Source organism: Eptatretus burgeri, chromosome 8 (assembly GCF_056783735.1).
Source record: "Eptatretus burgeri isolate ZD-2024b chromosome 8, Ebu_testis_v1, whole genome shotgun sequence".
NCBI lineage: Eukaryota > Metazoa > Chordata > Myxini > Myxiniformes > Myxinidae > Eptatretus > Eptatretus burgeri.
This window is the reverse complement of record NC_140968.1, coordinates 90,558,680-90,578,679: the sequence shown is the minus strand read 5'-3', so window position 1 is coordinate 90,578,679 and position 20,000 is coordinate 90,558,680. Positions and strand designations below refer to the sequence as shown.

The 20,000-nt window shown below is 42.9% G+C and overlaps 1 protein-coding gene across 4 annotated transcripts in view; it reads left to right on the top strand.

The window, feature by feature from the left end:
* Positions 1 to 20,000, top strand: part of LOC147022257 (transmembrane channel-like protein 7) — a 99,557-nt gene that overhangs the window by 55,350 nt on the left and 24,207 nt on the right. For all 4 annotated transcript variants that reach the window (XM_085892962.1, XM_085892961.1, XM_085892960.1 and 1 more), the window contains exons 12-15: positions 10,780 to 10,954; positions 14,648 to 14,778; positions 18,523 to 18,678; positions 18,921 to 18,999. In XM_085892962.1, coding sequence (XP_085749088.1) covers positions 10,780 to 10,954; positions 14,648 to 14,778; positions 18,523 to 18,678; positions 18,921 to 18,999 — 541 coding nt within the window. The remainder of the gene's footprint in view (positions 1 to 10,779; positions 10,955 to 14,647; positions 14,779 to 18,522; positions 18,679 to 18,920; positions 19,000 to 20,000) is intronic.

Below are 20,000 nucleotides of genomic sequence, written 5' to 3'. Positions count from 1 at the left end.
AGAAATGGAGGAGAGGAGATTGGGACCATACTCTGTGCAGAGCGTTGTTGCTGCTTAAGCAGTGTCCTTGGCTATTGGGCACAATCCTGGACGGGTCGCCGCTCCGACACAGGATACCAGCAAGCTGGCACCCATTTTGCCAACCTCAGAGAATAGAAATGGGGATGGTAGGGTAGAGGGGGAAAGGGGGCACCGAAGAGACAACTGAACTGGAGTCTGCAGGATTAAAAGATAAGGCAAAAATCAAAACCTCAAGTTTTACTGGACGGTGATAGGACAACCCAAGAGGTAAAAATAAAATAAAAGAAAGGAAACGCTAAGTCAGGTGGCGCTAAAAATGAAACTCTTAATTGGAACGAAAATGAAGCACTTCATCTTCGCTGAAGAACTGGAGAAGTCAGAGCAGCTGGCAGGGGGTGCATGATGTGCCAAAGGCTTTGTGTCGTAAATAGTTTCTTATTAAAGCCAAAGGTTTTCACGAAGTAATTTGGACAAGCACTCACCTGCTGATACAGCTGTGTTATGGTGGAGTTCAGCAAAAAATCAGTTGGTCACTGTAAGCCTGATTTACTTCCTCATCCAGCAAGCGTAAGTCAGGAATGTTTTACACAATAAATATTGTTTTTATGTATGTATATATTTATTCATTTAATAACTTACTTACTTATTTATTTACTTATTCACATTGCATAACTCCAAAGAGGAAGTTCACGTTTGAATTAGAAAGAAGAAACAAGAAGGGCACTCAGTAGAGCGCACACCTCCACGACGTAATGCCTGATCCACGAGAACATATCTGTTTTTTTTTTTTTTTGAGATATTGTGCTATTTATCGTTTTTGGCCCCATCTCTCAATGGTGAAGAATCACTTTAAAAAATAAATAATTGTCGTATCCACATCCGGATCCGGATCTTCACCAAAATTGAACCTGTTCTTCCTTGTCACACACCCAACGTGTTCACCAAGTTTTATCCCGATCCATCTGCAACATTTTGAGATATCGTGCTCTATATCATTTTTGGCCCCGTCTCAATGGTACAGAATCACTTAAAAAATTAAATAATTATCATATCCACATCCGGATCCGGATCTTCACCAAAATTGAACCTGTTCTTCCTTATCACACACCCAACGTGTCCACCAAGTTTTATCCCGATCCATCTGCAATATTTTGAGATATCGTGCTATATATCATTTTTGGCCCCGTCTCTCAATGGTGAGAATCACTTCAAAAATTAAATAATTATTGTATCCACATCCGAATCAGGATCTTCACCAAAATTGAATCTGTTCTTCCTTGTCACACACCCAACGTGTCCACCAAGTTTCATCCCGATCCATCTGCAACATTTTGAGATATCGTGCTATATATCATTTTTGGCCCCGTCTCTCAATGGGGAAGAATCACTTTAAAAATTAAATAATTATCGTATCCTGATCCAGATCCGGATCTTCACCAAAATTGAATCTGTTCTTCCTTGTCACACACCCAACGTGTCCACCAAGTTTCATCCGAATCCGTCCACAACTTATTGAGATATCCTGCACACAGACAGACAGACGTGGCTGAAAACATAATCTCCTTCCACCTTCGGAGGTGGAGGTAGCAATTACAGCACAAGAGACAAAATTACGAGATTCAAAGCAACACCAACAATGTTTCATCACGTGACGTGTAAAAATTCCTTTTCGTGACGTTCACCACACTTCTTCATGATATTTTCTCGTTTCATTCACAATTTACCATCAAGCGAAGAATTCCGTCGTTCTCGTAGTGACCCTGGAACTTGCTGCTCACAGTTTTCTCGTCGAGGAATGAACGTAAACTAAATTTTCCGTTTGCACGAAAATCTTATCCGATGCCATTCCTGGTCTCTAACCTCCTTGGTTACCACAAGCCAGCTCCTGTAGCACCTCCGATATGTAAAGTGGATTCGTTGCTCGGCACAATCTTAAACAGCTACTCCAATGCTGTGTGTCGATGAAGAATCCGTCAGAAATGTTTACCCAATGAGGGGATGAGAATGTCAGCAATGGAAATGGATTGGTGACAACTGAAGCTCTTCTGTCATAAGATCTTCTATAAATTGATGTATAGGTGTATATATATATATATATATTTTTTTTTTTTGGCAATACAGAGTATAGGTTGGGGGAGGGGAGGAAGAGGTTTTGGGTACCGAGTGTCATCTTTTTTCACTTGTGAAAAAGATGTATTGTATTCAAAAGATGTATTGCGGAAAAGAATAGACTGACCTTCATGGTGGAATGGTTAATGGGTGCCAGGAGGTTGGTGACATTTCCATCACATTGGGGCTTCTCATGTCAAATGGGCTGGTGCCTCTGCCTCACATCTCACTCGGCTTGATGCCGTGGAAACCAAGGCCTCCGAGATCGTTGGAATCTCTCATAGTGAAGCTGGGTCTGCTGGCCCAATCACTTTCACATTACAGACAGGTCAGAGGTCTCTGTCTTCTGCCACCTCCTTTCTCGTCTTGCACCCTCTTGTCTCTCTGTGCTTTGTCTTCCTCAGGTTTTTTTCAGAGCATACATAGTCTGCCAGTAAACCCGTTCTGGAGAAACTCCCCAAATGCAGAATCACTGCTCACCTCCACTCATCCATTCCTCTTTTTTCCCCACCTGTGGAACCAACTTTTTTGTTGCTTTCTGTTGAACCAACTTTTTCCCGAAACCCATCGCTTTCTGTACCCACCTTACCCAATTGCACCGAATTGTCCCTGGACTCTATGTCCTTTTCTCCTGACAAGGTGGAGAGCTTGCTGTCAAACCTCGACTCAGATTCTGCAACCGGTCCAGACGGCATCAGCCCACGTGTCCTAAAAACCTGCTCCTCTGCTCTTGCTCACCCTCTCTCTGTTCTATTCACCCTCTCATTTGCTCAAGGCCATCTGCCATCTGATTGGAAATCAGCAAACATTACTGCCCTGCATAAAAAGGTACAAAAACAGATCCCTGCAACTACAGACCAATCAGCCTTCTCCCAATCATCAGCAAGGTTATGGAACCCATCATCGCTTCAGACATGAAATCCTTCCTCTTCTCCAATGGTTTCATTTCTGATCATCAATTTTGATTCAGACCAGGTCACTCTACCCTGGATATGCTGATTCTGCTCTCCCAACAATGGATGGAGGTCCTCAATGCCAGAAATGAAGTCGGAGCCATATCCCGAGACATATCACGTGCTTTTGACACGGTCTGGCACCCTGCCCTGCTCACCAAACTCTCTTCCTTTGGTACCCAAGGCCATGTCCACTCATGGCTCGCAGACTTCCTCTCCTGTCACAGTCACAGTGTGGCCCTAAATGGAGTTCTTTCAACCCCTCTTCCTGTGCAGGCTGGAGTTCCTCAAGGTAGCGTTCTGGGCCCTGTTCTTTTTCTGGTCTTCATCAAAGATCTCTCCGACTCTGGAAAATCCTCGTTATCTCTTTGCTGATGACTCCGCCCTCTGCCATACCATCTGTCATTCCTCAGACCGGCAAGCAGCAGCTTCTTCGCTCTCTGCAGATCTGGATAAAATCACAAACTGGTCCAACACGTGGAACAAGCCTGACAAATCTCACACTCTCACTATGTCTCTCAGAAAGAAGCACCTCTGATCTTCCCCCATCCAAAACCACAATCTTTTCTACTCCCGTTAATCCACCCCAATCCCACCTCCTTCATATTCCTTGTTTTCCTTCCTGAAAGTCCCTGTAATGTCCATCTTGTATTCCCCATGTTCTCCACCCCATCCCTCTCCCTTCCACAGATCTCCTAATGTCTCTGTTCCCCACTGTTTTGTCCTTCCCTCTCTCGCCCCTCTTGTCTCATGCCCCCCTTGCTGTGCGTTGTGTGTTATCTCTTATATGAGCCTCGACAAGGTATACAAAAAAAAGAAATAAATTTCCACATTCTCTTCAAACTCATCCTTCCCACCAGGGCTTCAAGACAGCTGTTTACCACCGTTTTAGATCATCCCCCATCCATACCCATGATATTTTATACCCCCATTAACCCTCCCCAAGTGCACCACTTTCCAATTTTCCCTTCCTAAGAGTTTGCTTCTGTATCAATTTTGTTCACCCAATGTATCCTCCCCTACCTCTATTCTTCCCCATATCCCTTATTTGTCCAAGGTTCCCTCGATTTTGACCTTCAGCCCTGTTTTTGGTGTGTTCAACCCCCCCTCTCTTTGTTCTGTTCCTTTTGTTCTGTTCCGTCCTCATATGTTCTATGTTCCAGCGCCTTCCTGAGTGTTGACACTGTTAAAAATACAACTGTGGGTACACTGTTCTGAGAAAATGGAAAACGACTTGTCACACCTTTTAAAAAATAGGACCACGTGTCCTGAAGCTCACCTGGATCAGGAGCAACAGTCACTCAAACCCTCCGCAGACCCCCTTTGACCCTAATTTTTTTATGCCATGACCAAACTTTTGTACATCACGAGTGATGAATGTTGTGGTCAAGTTTCATCAAAATTGTGTGTGTGTGTTTCAGAGAAAAAAGCAAATACCTATTTTAGGGGTCAAACCTGGACCCACTTTGACCCCCAGTAGATCCCAGACCCCCCTTAGACCCCAATTTATTTTATTTTATTTATTTATTTATTTTAATGCCATGAACTAATTTGAGTCACAACGCAGCAAATATCATTTTTGCCAAATTTGGTCATAATCCCATCAGCCGTTCCAGTGAAGTTGCAAGTGTTTACGGACTGACAGACTGACGGACAATGTGCCATCCCATCAGCTCCTCAGAACAAAGCTACACGTGAGCTAAAATGGCTTTACAGGCCTCGTTCTTCAACATGAACCGCACACAGCCATGCTCTGTACTCAGAATATGAACTGTTCTCTTTTTGCATACAGGAAATAGGCTCATGGACTAATGACGTTACAGACAGCAGATAAGCAATGTATTAATCTTTAGGTAACAGGTGGATGCTCCTTTGGGAACAGTCGGCAAGCTATCACCGGCACTCTGGCCATATTCCAATCTCCTGCTCTAACCGATGGGGAGCACTGCATCAGCGGCACAGCTGCACCCCCAGAAAATGATGCATTTGAATGAAGAAGACAACAAGTAAGACAAGGAGTGACGTCCAGGCAGAGGGGGTGTGCGGGAAGAAACACGGTAACCTACAAGAAGTGGGTTTGGTGAGGTATGGTTAAAGAGGGTAGAAAAGATCACCAGTCAGTGTTGAAGATGACATGAAATGGTGGTTCACGGCCAACTTGGTCACGATTAAAAAAAAAAACATGTTCTATTTGTGAGAGACTAGCATCTAATCAATTCCAGATCAGGAGAGAGATGCAACTGCTGCCTGCCTGTCAGTGGATTGGGTACTGGACAACATAATATGAATTCCTCTTTAAAAGGAAACAGGGTTTTCTCGAGCATCACACGGGGCTGTTATTGTATATGCGGAAGAACGCGGTATTAAAGGTGCTGCCATGGGACACTGCCCCGAACTGGGTACTCCAGTTGGGATACCAAATTACTTTCCTGTGAAAGGAGAGGAAAGGCTTCGATTTGTTAGCAACGTTTTTACTCTGTTGAGTCATGTGATAGCAATTTGTTGAGTCTGCAGTGAGGCCGTTTGTGGGAGGAGGGGTTTTATTGTGGGAGCGCGCGCGCGCGCGCGCGCACACACACACACACACACACACACACACACACACACACACACACACACACACACACACACACACACACACACACACACACACACACACACACACACACCAGAGACCAAATTGACAAGGCACCATCACAACTTTGAGGAAGGAGGCTGGTTTGGAGAGTTAATCTGTCACATTAGCAAGATGATGTTTTCTGGCTTGCCTAAGTATGGACACATGCTTGGTGCCACCTTATGGAGTGCTGTAAAGTTTCCCTGAGTTGGGTTATCATTCCTTGATGAGAAAGCAAACTGCTTGACTGCAACTGGCTTGTCACTGGATTTGGTGCAACAGAGTCGAGAGATTGGGGAATAGGAGAGAGACAGAGACAGAGACAGAGACAGAGACAGATATTGATTGATGAAAAGCATTCCCAGGAATCCATAATCAGGTGGTATCTCAATCCTTTAATGAGAAGGTAGTTTCAGTCCATTCCAGTTTGCCCATGCAAACAGCCATTTCTGCGCCATTGAGGTCGCTCCCTCATAATAGTCAGAGCCGTATGGGCTTCAATATGGTCAAATGAGCAAAGAGGTGCAGAGGAGGAACAGAAGAGATGCTATGGGAAGTTTGTCATAACCAAGTCCAGGAGGGAGGATGTGCTGTTAACCAGAGACGTGGTCACCGATTGCCTCAGACTCGTGGCATTGTAGAAGGCCTTTGCAGCAATGCCATGACTGGTTGTTGAGAATCCAATTTCCAGCCTACCTGTATGGTAGGAGTTAAAGTTTCCACAGATGAAGATGAGTGAGTTGTGATACCTAATTACTAGTTGATCCAAATGGTACAATAATACCACTATTGCGTATGTATGTGAGTATGTACTGTATGTGTGTGTGTATGTATGTGTGTATGTAACGTAATGTATGTGTGTATGTAATGTAATGTATGTGTGTATGTACTGTATGTATGTACTGTGTGTATGTACTGTGTGTATGTAATGTATGTATGTGTGTATGTAATGTATGCATGTATGTATGTGTGTATGTAATGTGTGTATGTACTGTATGTGTGTATGTAATGTAATGTATGTACTGTATGTATATAATGTATGTACTGTATGTATGTAATGTATGTACTGTATGTATGTACTGTGTGTATGTACTGTGTGTATGTAATGTATGTGTTTATGTATTTATGTATGTACTGTGTGTATGTAATGTATGTGTGTGTGTATGTACTATGTGTATGTGTGTATGTACTGTGTGTGTATGTACTATGTGTATGTGTGTATGTACTGTGTGTGTGTATGTATGTGTTTATGTAATGTATGTATGTATGTATGTATGTATGTACAGTGCTTTCAGGAAGTACTCACACCCCTTGACTTTTGTTACATTTTCTTGAGTTACAGCCTGAATTAAAAATGGATTAAATGTAATTTTTTTTGTCACCGATCTACACAAAATACCCCAAAATGACAAAGTGCAAACATGTTTTTAGAATTTTTTATAAATTAATTTAAAATGAAAAGCTGAAATGTCTTGCGTCAATAAGTATTCCACCCCCTGAGTCAATACTTTGTAGAAGCGCCTTTGGCAGCGATTACAGCTTCAAGTCTTCTTGGGTACGTCTTGTTTCAGCTTTACACATCTGGATTTGGGGATTTTCTCTCATTCTTCCTTGCAGATTTGTTCAAGCTCTGTCAAAATGGATGGGGAACGTCGGTGAACAACAATCTTCAAGTCTTTCCACAGATTCTCAATGGGATTCAAGTCTGGGCTTTGGCAGGGTACCTCAAGGACTTTCACGTTCTTGTTTTGAACCCATTTCAGTGTTGCTTTGGCTGCGTGCTTGGGGTCATTGTCCTGTTGGAACGTAAATCTTCACCGTAGTCGAAGGTCTTTTGCACTCTGAAGCAGGTTCTCAAGGATTTACCTGTATTTGGCTCCATTCATTGTTCCCTCTATCCTTAAAAGTCCCTGACGCTGAAAAGCATCCCCATAACATGATGCTGCCACCACCATGCTTCCTGGTAGGAATGGTGTTAGATGAGTGAGGAGTTGTACTCGGTTTCTGCCAGAGGTAGCACTTTGCATTCAGGCTAATTAATTCAATTTTCATCTTATGAGACACCAGAGTCTTTTTCTTCATGCTCTCAGAGTCTTAGCGTGCCTTTTTGCAAACTCCAGGCGTGCTGTCGTGGGGCTTTTTCTCAGGATTGGCTTCCGTCTCGCCACTCTCCCAAAAACGCCTACATTTGTGAAGTGCTGCAGAGACTGTTGTCCTTTTGGCAGGTTCTCCTATCTCAGCCACGGAACTCTATAGTTCTGTCAGAGTAGTCAATGGGTTATTGGTCACCTCCCTGATCAAGGTGCTTCTTGCTCGGTTGCTCCGTTTGGTTGGACGATCAGCTCGAGGAAGAGTGGGTAGGTCCATATTATTATTTCCATTTCCTAATGATGGAGCTCACTCTGCTCTTGGGAATTTTCAACACACTAAAAATTGTTTTATACCCTTCCCCAGATCTATGCCTTCTCACAATTCTATCTCTGAGATTTTCGTACAGTTAATTGGACTTCGTGGTAGAGTTTCTGCTCTGTCATGCACTGTCGACTGTGGGACCTTCTCCAGAAAGGTGTGTTTCTTTCTAAATCATGTCCAATCAATTGAATAGGCCGCAAGTGGACTTCAATCAAGTTGTGGAGACATCTCAAGGATGATCAAAGGAAATTGGATGCACCTGAGCTCAATTTGGAGTGTCCCAGCAAAGGGGTTGAATATTTATTTATGCAAGATATTTCAGCTTTTAATTTTTTAATTAGTTTGTAAAAGTTTCCCAAAACATGTTTTCTCTTTGTCGTTATGGGATGTTTTGTGCAGATCGATAACAAAAAATTTAAATTTAATCCATTTTAAATTGAGGCTGCAAAATGAGACAAAATGAGACGAAAGTCGAGGGGTGTGAGTACTTCCTGAAGGCACTGTACACGTCATCTTTACACGACACACACACAAAGGAAAAAGCGGGGTTAAGCAATTGATTCACTTGTTTGTCCTTCTGCATACATCAGTTTAAGATCGAGGAACAACTTATCAGCCATGATTTTACTTGGGAAACCACATTTCAAAGTTGGCCTCCAAAACCAGCCGCTGACTCGGCATCCTCCATCGTGCAAAGTCCTTCCTTCATGCACCTGAACTCGTATCCACCGACGAGGCTTTCATCCGACGAGGTTTTCATCCGACGAGGTTTTCATCCATAGCTCCTTGGAATACTGCTATCCCCTCTGGGCTGGCTCTCCTGCCTCGCATCTTCTTCAGCTTGACGCCGTGTAAACCAAGGCCTTCAAGATTATTATAATCTCCTGCGATGAAGCTGAATCTATTGACTTATCAATTCACCATTGCAGACAGAACGGTGTCTCTATTTCTTATACTGACTCGTTTCTGGTCTTCCACGCTCTGCTCTTTCTATGCTTTGTCCCCACAAGTTTCTGCAGGGCTCACACGGTCCAAAATCAACCCTCTCCTGGTGAAACTACTTAAATCCAGAATCATTGCTCTCCTGCACTCATTTGTTTCTCCTTTTCCCCACCTGTGGAATCAACTTCCATGTCTTCTTCAATCACATCCTTCCCTCCATGTCTTCAAGACAGCTGTTCACCACCATCTCAGATTGTCCCCAATCCAAAACCATGATCCTTTCTACCCTCGTTGACCCCACCCAAATCCATCGTCCTTCCAATTTTCCACTTTTCCCTCCTTGGAATTTCCTTCTGTATCTAACTTGTCCACCCCATGCATGCATGTTTTGAGTCCTGTTTTTGTCTGTTACATCCTGATGTGTTCGGTGCACTTGGTCTTCCACGAGCCTCGACTATGCATACAAAAAAAACCCCTCAACTTAATTCTAATTGAATGTTATATTTTGAGCACGAATCAGAATTATTATTATTATTATTATTATTTTTTTAACTCTGTCTGCCTGTCTGGCATTCAAACAAGATTGAAAATCATTCCAAAGAGAAAAGGTTCTGTGTTTTAGCGACGTCATAAAGGACACAAATAACGGGCACGAATAACTAATTTAACATGTAAAATGAGGTGGTGTAAAAGATGCTGCGTCAACAGCAGTAAACTTCGTAAATCCTTTTTTTCGACAATATTTAAAATCTTTATTCTATTTCAATGGAATTATACACTTGAACACTGGAAAACACAAATCTCCCTTTTGGAACCCTTCCGTTTAGCAGTACTTGCACAAAATATCACAATATTTTACATCATCTTGACCAATCAAATTTCCTACTCATCGACCCTGCCCATGTCCTTTTTTTTTTTTTTCTCAACACTGCGTGGGGCAAGGTGTTTCATAAGTTCTCTCGTTATTCATTGTTTTCTTGCTGTGCTCCCATCCTCATGATTAAATCTGTTATATTTAATGGGTATTTGCTGTGGATTTTGGCTCACAGAATCGCTTTCCCACCTAACCAAATCCCCCTTACAAACTATATGCACATGCTGAAACCTCCACACAGGCAGATTTATTAATCCTTACCTCACTGCACCGCACTGCAGAGTAACCACATGTGTATAACACCTCTGCGAGACATCCTCGCTCTCTTGCATCACACGTTAGAGACTGTGTATGTGTGCGTACACCAGTGGTCCCCAACCTTTTGATCCCACGAGCCGCATTCGCTACTCCCAAGGATGTTGGGAGCCAGGAAAAAATTGATTCATTTTATTGAGTTTTATTGATGCAAATAGATTTGATTCCTCCCGGTTGTAAGCGGCAGTGGCCGGCAGCGGCATTGTGTAAGGCTTTTCAGGTCACGGCGCTGGCCGGCAGCGGCATTGTGAAAATCCTTTAAAATTGCTGCATGGAAATGTGTTTTGATTGGAAAGTCCTCGCGGGTCGCAGTATAGGGCTCCATGGGCCGCATGTGGCCCGCGGGCCGCAGGTTGGGGGCCAATGGCGTATACGCACATACTTATCCGTAAACCTCTGCAATAAGACTACAAAAGTAAGACTTTATAAACTTTTATCAATAGCATTGATTTCTGACTGCTTTAAGGGTTTGTGTTGCAACCCATCTTTACTTGATCATGTTTTAATCCAACTTCAATTGTCTCGTCCCTCCGTAGATTGCTGGGATTGAACTCCAAACTGGAAAAGATTAGCCAGCAGCAGTTTGATATTGCTCAGAATGTCCTGGACTTGGTTTACAGCCAGACAATCTGTTGGGTCGGCACATTTTTCTGCCCAGTCCTACCTCTCATCACAACTGTAAAGTTCTTCTTCGTTTTCTACATGAAGTGGGTAAGTTATTACCCGTGATTAATTAAAAGATTCAAAACAGGAAATTTAGTCTCTCAGAGTTCTAATAAATCATTCGGAATGATCTGTAGTTGTTCGAGCCCTTCTTAAAAAAAACCGTGATGTACATTTCATACTAATCTATTATAAATGGTGTGTGTGTGTGTGTGTGTGTGTGTGTGTGTGTGTGTGTGTGTGTGTGTGTGTGTGTGTGTGTGTGTGTGTGTGTGTGTGTGTGTGTGTGTGTGTGTGTGTGTGTGTGTGTGATGTTTTTGTGGGGTTCTAGTAGAGCGTTCTGATGTGGAATGTGATACACAGAAATGATCATCATGATCTCCTGAGTTGATTAGGCCAATTATCTGCAAAGAACCCAGAAGAAATCCCATGTTTTAAATGCACACCATGTTAAGGTGTATAAAGCACCTTAATATGTCCTTCTACAACATGGCATTCTAATTACAAAATAAATAACAAAAACAATTATAACATTGTAACAAAGCATATCTTCTTCTTCTTTCGGCTGCTCCTGTTTGGGGTCGCCACAGCGGATCATCCGTATGATCCGCATCGTGATTTGGCACATGTTTTACGCCGGATGCCCTTCCTGACGCAACCCTGGTCGCCTCTTACGACACAGGGATATGGTACACCTATTTTAACCGGGGTATACACCGGCCCAGTACACTGGTACTCATTTCGCCGACCTCGGAAGGATGACAGGCTGAGTCGACCCCCTGGTGTATTAATTCAGTGGCCCAACGGGGATTGAACTCAGGACCTTTTGGATCCCAAGCCGCTGCCCTAACCACTGTGCCAACACCAGGCTTTGTAACAAAGCATATATTGATACTAATGATATTTACCACAATAATAAGAGTACAGTAATATCATTTGGTGCTACTACTACCACCACTACTACTACTACTACTACTACTACTACTACTACTACTACTACTACTACTACTACCCCACGTGCCCAACTAAAGGGTGTAGCGACCCCCATAACTGTTTGTCTCCCGCCTTCTGCCAACATTCGCATGGGCTAAAGCCAAACCTATTGGTGCATTGGCGTAACCAAGAGAGTCTTGCATGTCCTCAGGGATGGCGCCAGGTTTGATCAGTCGTTGACCGTAGTAAAGATTTGTGGAAAATTCTGGAAGATATGGTCCGGTACATGTTCACTTAAGCGGCGGACATGTCCAATCAGGGAATAGTGTCTCCTTGCAATATGGAGTATGATCAGGCCAAGTCTAGTGATCTCACAGATGGTCCTGTTTGCGACTCGGTCATACCATTGAACCCCAAGGATGCGGCGTTGACATTGCATATTGAAAGCTTGTTGGGTATCTTGGTCCTTTTCCAAAAGTGTCCAGGTATCACAGCCATAGAGTAGAACAGGTGGGACACATATTCTGTAAATGTGGAGCTTTGATGGTAAATGAAGACGGTGCTATTTCCATACAGCGTCTCGTTGCCCCATGACAGAGCCAGCAATGCTGATTCGTTTACGCACATCAGGGCTACGATATCCAGATGAATGAATGTTCAAGCCCAGGTAGGTGAAGTGGTCCACTGACTCCACAACGACGCTACACTGGCAATAGGTCACCTTAGAGGAGGGGGGGGGACTAATGGCAACATTCTGTACCTTTGTTTTTTGCCATGAAGGCTTAAGGCCGAGGCTTTTAGCAACTGATTTGAAGTAGTTGAACACGGCCGACCAGTGCACAGGGTCTGTCACAAATAGGGCAGCGTCATCTGCCTAGAGTATATCAGTGATGACTTCTCGACCGATAATCTCTGAATAACCAATCATCTGGATCGATAAACAAACGTATAATTCCCACCCTGGCCCAAGCTCATCTGGGTTGGTGAAAGGCAAGCAAATACTCCAGCAGTGCAGCAAGGGGCTATGCTACAAGATGGTGAAGCTCAATGCAAATTTGGTCCAATAGCCAACGGGCCCCCAAAGGTGTGTGTGCGTGCGTGCGTGCGTGTGCGTGAGCATGCGCGCGCGCGTTGATGTGCTTTATTCTAAAGGTTTCCTGCTGTCATAGTCATTAAAAATGTTTCTGTTGGAAAGCTAATAATCAATTTACTTGGTTCGAATGATGAAAAATGATTTACATTGAACAAAAGTTAGTGTTTGTTTAATAATAAAAATGTTGCTTTTTAAAGCCTGTCTTCCGGAATGGAAGAAGAAGAAGAAGAAGAAGAAGACGCAAGTCTGAAACTTTCATGCAGCAGTTCCAACAGCATGACAGAAGGAACCCTTCAGATTTAGAATAAAGCGTGATGTACACAGAAGGAGCACACAAACTTACATAGAGTAATACTTGTTGAAGGAAGAGAAAACGAAAAGGGCACTCTTCAACGTCGACACGTCACCAGATGTGCCTCCGCCCATATTATTACATCATTATGCATACAGTACTTGTATCAAGTTTGATTTAAATCCCTGAACCCAGATTCAAAATATTAAATAATTCTGCCTGCCACACCATGTGACCACTTAACTGTTCATGAACAACCTGGTATCCCCAAAGCTTGAGGAACATTTTGTGTGAAGTTTCTCGGCGATGCAGTATGTCAAGCTGTTCTGGACAAGACAATCTTTTTAAGGTTTAAGGGTAAATCCAACATGGCTGCCAAACCCCATTACCGATGACGTCATCAATCCCCCCCCCCCTGTACAATTTAGCCCAAGATGATCCGAATTTTATATTCATACTGATCGGATGAAGCGTTTAATGTTTGCAATTATGACGTCATAGCGAAGCCACTGATGACATCAAAAACAAAAAAAATCACTTCTTTCCCATGGGGAGTACTTGCCATGTGCCAAGTTTCAATTTTTTCCATTCAGCAGTTTCAGAGATAGAGGTCCAATTTTTTTCCTTTTTTCCAACATGACTGCCACCCCACGTGACCTATGACATCGTAATTATAACTAGAACCTTCGACATGAGTCGTCGCACCGATGGTGAGAATTTTGCGTCAATCGGATAAGCGGTTGCAGAGAAAGGAGAGAAAAATAGCATGGACGTACGGACAGACGGACACCCTGAAAATATCATGCTTCCGGCGACTGAATCGGCGGAGGCACAAATATATAATAGTACAAGGAGGGAGCACACAAACAACAACCACAACCACAACGACATCAGCAACAAGTACTACATCTTATAAAATGTCTTTTTTTTCCGCGCGTTTCAAATAATTGCACATCCTCTGAGATTCATAGATTGATCTGCAATTTGTTTGTGAAGTGCATCATGCTATCCTTTGATTAAACCAATCAGCGAAGTGATGGCTCGGCATGCCTAGTTTAATACTTGGAGGGGAGGAAATAATATCGGAGAGTGGGGTTTGGCAGGGCGTACATGTCATGGGTTCCCGATATTTTTCTCCTCTGCCTGCAAGAAAAGACGTCATTATACTTTGATTCAACAATCACAACTTTCATTTTCACATTATTTCAGTATTCTCCAGGAATATGGCTTATTGCCTCCACTTATTCCACCCTTGTGGTGTTTGTTAACCATTTGTTATTTGAGGATCTGGTGATCAGCACGCACAACTTTCCTTCCATTATTTTAATTTATGGATGTACATTCAGATCAATAATATTTGGTGCTTTAGGGGGAAGTTGAAGACATTCGTTATCTGCCCTTCTTTTGTCCACTTGTTTTCCAGCTGAACCTGTTTACAAACTTCACGCCCCCCCTTGAGTTTTTCCGAGTTTCAAGCTGGAGCTTCTCCTTCATGCTCGTCCTCCTCTGCGGCCTCGGGCTGGCAGTTATTCCAGTGACGTACAGTTTGGGACTGTAAGTTCATCAACAATCTAACAACTTAACTTTCAAAAAACAAAGTATCTTTATTTCCAGGGGAATGCAAGGAAATTGACACAGGAGGCCATTTACCCATCATGCCACACCCAGCACTCTGACTCATGACAGATCGTGCTATAGAGGTAAACCAAAGCGGGTAATTTGTCTGGCTTTCCAGAACACGATGCCCTATACTTTGAGACATCATGAGATCTTCAATGTCCACAACCCAGTAGGAGATGGAACAGCGAACATTACATTGCCATCTGAAGGACCGTGTGCCTTTTGATTAAAAAAAAATCCCTTGCGAGCATTGCATCAGATCTGCAGATTTTTGTTAAGTCTGATCCCACAGGGAATCGCACCAGACTGGACAGCTCAATGTTGTGGCACGTACGGAGACAGATTTGTAACCATGAAATGGAACTTTGCTGAGGTTTGAAATGAATCCACGGCATTACACAACGTCAACTTATTTTGTTTGATTGTTCAAAGTTGTGTAGTTGGCGTTGTTATCGAAACGGATAACACTTGCACACAGTGCATTGGGTTTTGAATCTCCTAATATGGTGATTACCCAACATATTTTACCCCCAACCAGGTGTCAGCGTGACTGGGGGCTTATATTTTGGGTCCTGTCAATCCATCTGTTCGTCTGGAGCGTCAACTCAGAAATTATGACTCATCTCTTTCATATTCAGCACATGTATGCAAGAACATCTGGGCATGAAGCACATCAAATGATTTTGGGATCGGAGGCCAAAGTCGTGGGACACAATTTTCTTTCCAAATTTTTAGAATCTTTCAAAAATTTTTTTATGGGAGAGAATAATTCTGATTCTGATGTACCACACTCTGTTCCAGAGCATTGGGGGCAGCTGGAGCAGTTTCTTGGCAATGATTATACTGGATGGTTTGCAATTGTCAACCCAGCAGTAGTTAGTGTTCATGGTGCCGGTGATAGTTCACCTACTCTTCGAGAAGGACACCGTGGGATCTGTAACATCCACTAACTAACGGCGGCAGATGGGTCACCCAATTTAACGTCCATCCGAGGGACGACACACACATTGATGAATCGCCCTGCCTGTGAAACTCCGGGATGCCAACACCGAGAGAATAGGACAGGATTACATGGACTTTCACGAACTATTATTTATTTCAATACACTTTTCCATTTCCACTACCGACACACAACTTTGAATTCATTATTTATTTTATACACTTTACAAGCTCCACGTCCAACATACCACATTTAATTATTTATTTATACCATCTCTATGACCTATATATTTATCTCCACTACCAACATTTATTTATTTTTCTTTCTTTCAATGTATAATATATATATATATATATATATATATATATATATATATATATATATATATATATATATATATATATCTCGTACCATACTCATCACAGAGCTCCTGCACAAGGGTTAGACTAGGTGGGTTGCCAAAGCCTTCCCAGCAGTAGTTACGGCAGGAATTTTTTAACTTAGCTATGGTGCCGGCAATAGCAATAATGTGTACATCTGTGTCGACTGTGATGTCTGAAGAAGGGTCTCGTCAAGGGATAGTGTGTGCTTGGTGTTGTACATTCTTCACCATAAAACCACATTTGTCGAACCCCCATGCCGACTCCTAAAAACAATTTTTATAATAAAAATATATTTATTTTCCCACTCTTTTTTTTAACACCCTTGTGACATCCCTGAGCTGCCACACTTTTCTCACCCCCCCACTCCTCCCCTCATCCTTCTAATGAAGTTGTCATTTTAACTAATTTATTATCCCCATTATTTTCGAAAAAAAAAAGAGAGGATATTGTAATCAGGTCTATCTATCTGTCCTTCTGTCTGTCTGTCCGTCCATCATGCTATCTCCTGAACAGTTGCACAGAAATTCACCAAATTTGCTAATTGTGATCACAACAGGGTAAGAAGGTGCAAGAACAGCATCATTTTTGGTCCCGCCTTCTGCGGCCATCGCAAGGGGTCAAAAAACAAAAAAAAATGCAATTTCGGGATCATTTTTAAACTGAACTTCGTATATGCAATCAACATTGGGGGACACATGTAATGATTTTTTGGGGGACTTGACAATCAGTTCTTGTCCCAGGGTGTCCCAAGGAGAGTCACAGGGGTTTTTAACTCAAAATTTGATGTTGGGTCATTCCTGTTGGAATTTTTTGCATTTTTTTTCAACTTTGCTTTAGATGGAAGCGTGGGATTGGCGATGGCACGCCATCGACTTCACTCGTTTAATCTGGTGTTGGTGTGGCACAGGCATGATGGGCCAAATGGTCTCTTTCTGCATCGAATTTCCTTGCTATTTCCTGTTGCTCTTCACGAAGGACACTGTGGAGGTCTTTAATGTCCACCAACTAATGCCGTCAAATGGGATTCCCGTTTAATATCCATCCGAGAGATGGCACACACCTTTGAATCACACTGCATGTGAAACACCTGGATGACAATTTATAGCTGGGTCGGGATTCAACCCCAAGCTTGACAGCTTAGAGGTGAACGTATGCAGCCAGACAGATTAGAGATGAGAACCCAGGCCTGACAGCTTAGAGCAAGACAATAGAATATCACGACATGTTAAAACCTCACGATATTGTGATTTTAAATGTTTTTTTTTTTTCAATTTACTTTCAACATTGTTCTTAACGAACGGGAACAGGTAGAATAAGAAATCGAAGAAAGGCGGAAGAGATTGTGAATTTAACATTGTGATTGATCCGTCGTCATTTTATTTACTTTGAATTTTTTTTTAAGGAATGGGAACATAAACATGATGGGACGAATGGCCTCCTCCTGCCCTAAAGTTTGTAGTGTATCTTGAAGTCACATTTTACATTACATGGAATGTCCACAGGCTACTGTTAGTATATGTACATGTATATGTATATGTAATGAAGAAAGACCCACTCACATCTCTCACCTGTGAATGGAGGGAATAACCAATTAGCCCTCACCTAATCAATGAAACCCAGGTGGCTCAGATTATATAAATAAATCGACTCCTCCCTTGCTTTTCTTGCCGAACACACACACTCTCGTGTGCAGACTTGAGGCTACTGCTTGCATCATTGGTTAGGGATGCAGTTGTGTCGCTGAGACGGTGCCCTTATTACCAGTACACTGGTACTCATTTTTCCAACCTTGGAAGGATGACAGGGTGAGTGAACCCCACCTCGTGTTAATACAGCAGTCTACAGGGCTCAAATTCAGGACCCTGTGATCTCAAGCTAGTCACCCTAATCGCGAAGCCAACACCAGGCTTCTTGCCGAAGAAGCTGCATAAAGCAACCATGAAAGGCTATCCAAGAAGCCCTTTTCTGTTTCAAAACCTTCCCAGAGTTCTGCCACAGCTGTAAAGATGTTCATAAATAGTACATGCAGAAGAGCGTGTGAGGAGTCGACGTGTGTGTGTGTGTGTGTGTGTGTGTGTGTGTGTGTGTGTGTGTGTGTGTGTGTGTGTGTGTGTGTGTGTGTGTGTGTGTGTGTGTGTGTGTGTGTGTGTGTGTGTGTGTGTCGCACGTACATATACTGTGACCATAAAAGTCATGGTTGTAAACATTATGCTAGCTTCATACTTTTAAAGCAGTGCTTATTTGTCTCGAGTACTTTGCACAAGCACACACTTTTTTTTTTTTAGACAATGATTAATGATAGCTATTTAAACATGTCACTTTTAAACACTGCTTTTATCACCCCAAATTCCCCAGAATCCGTCCATCCCAGGCATGCGGTCCATTTCGAGGCTTTCCCACCATGTGGGCTGTCGTACCAGCGACCATTCAGACGATGCCTTACGGCGTCCAACGCACCCTCCGCTTCATGCTGTCTGAGACATTTGCCATCCCGCTGGTCATCATGCTGTGGTGGGTTCCCGCCAGTTGTTCATTTGTCGGGACAAATGGGTGGGAAATCCTTTTATGGGCCCCAAAAGTTACAAACGCCTCCGGTTTCCCTTGTGAACTCAAATTGGTGCTTTAAAGTAGCAATTGTATCTGGTTTATGAGTGCCTTGGGGTACTCACATTTTGCACTTCTAGAGCGTCTGAAAATGTTGTCGAGTTCTGGAATAATTGTGATTGCATCTGTGCTGTCCTTTTCTTTTGCAGCCTTGTCATGTTTTATATCGTCGCCTTAGCAAAAGCTCACAAGAGGGTGGTGGAACAGCTTCAAGAACAGCTGGCTACAGTAAGCTTACGGCCCACCTCCATCACATCATGCATGCCTCATCCGAGACGTCATTTATTACACTGCCATGTGCTGACCAGTTCGACAAATTTTTGTCCATTATGGCATCTTCCAGTTTGGAAAAAAAAAAAAAAAATTCACAATTTTTACAAGGTCAGTCCTAAAACACTGCATTTTCAAGTGAGGCCTGGAATTAAAAACTTACTTCTGTTAAAGGAAATACAATGTCCATTATAAACAAGGCTGGCAGGATAGCCTAGACTAGAGGAATGCGCATTTGCCTTTGAGCTGTCTCGCTTGGGTTTGAATCTCAACCCAGCTATAACTGCAATCCCAATGTTTCACAGGCAAGACGAGGCATCAATATGTGTGCCGTCCCTCGGATGGACGTTAAACTGGGTGTCCTGTGTTCTAGCATTCGTTGGTGGACGTTAAAGATCCCACGGTGGCCTTCGTGAAGATTAGGCGAGCTATCGCGAGCACCATGAACAAATTACAAATTCCTGCTCAAACATGCAGGAGGCACTGCAGCGGCGGCACTGCCATGGCTGTGAAATAACTGATGCTAATCCGCAGTCACATGCTGCATTCGGACGATGATGGTGCATTATAGACAATGATGTTCATAAACTCACTGTTGATGTGTACTTTTACCACCGTGGGAAAGGAGGTGCTGCTGTTGTTTCAAGCATGAGCTCTTGCTCTGACGAAGGAATAACGTATGCAACATAAGCCTGCAACATAACATATGTATATGTATATATGTCTGACGAAGGAATAACGTATGCAACATAAGCCGCGCCTCGGTTTCCACAGAGATAAACTCATTAATTTTTAAGTGACAGAATTCCTCGTTATCCTCATGCTTTTTCAAAAAAAAAACAATGGGGGATATTGTAATCGGCTCCATCTGTCTGTCTGTCTGTCCATCCGTCACGCTATCTCATCCTAAACGGTTGGGCAGAAATTCACCAAACTCGGTAGTTATGATGTTCACATGG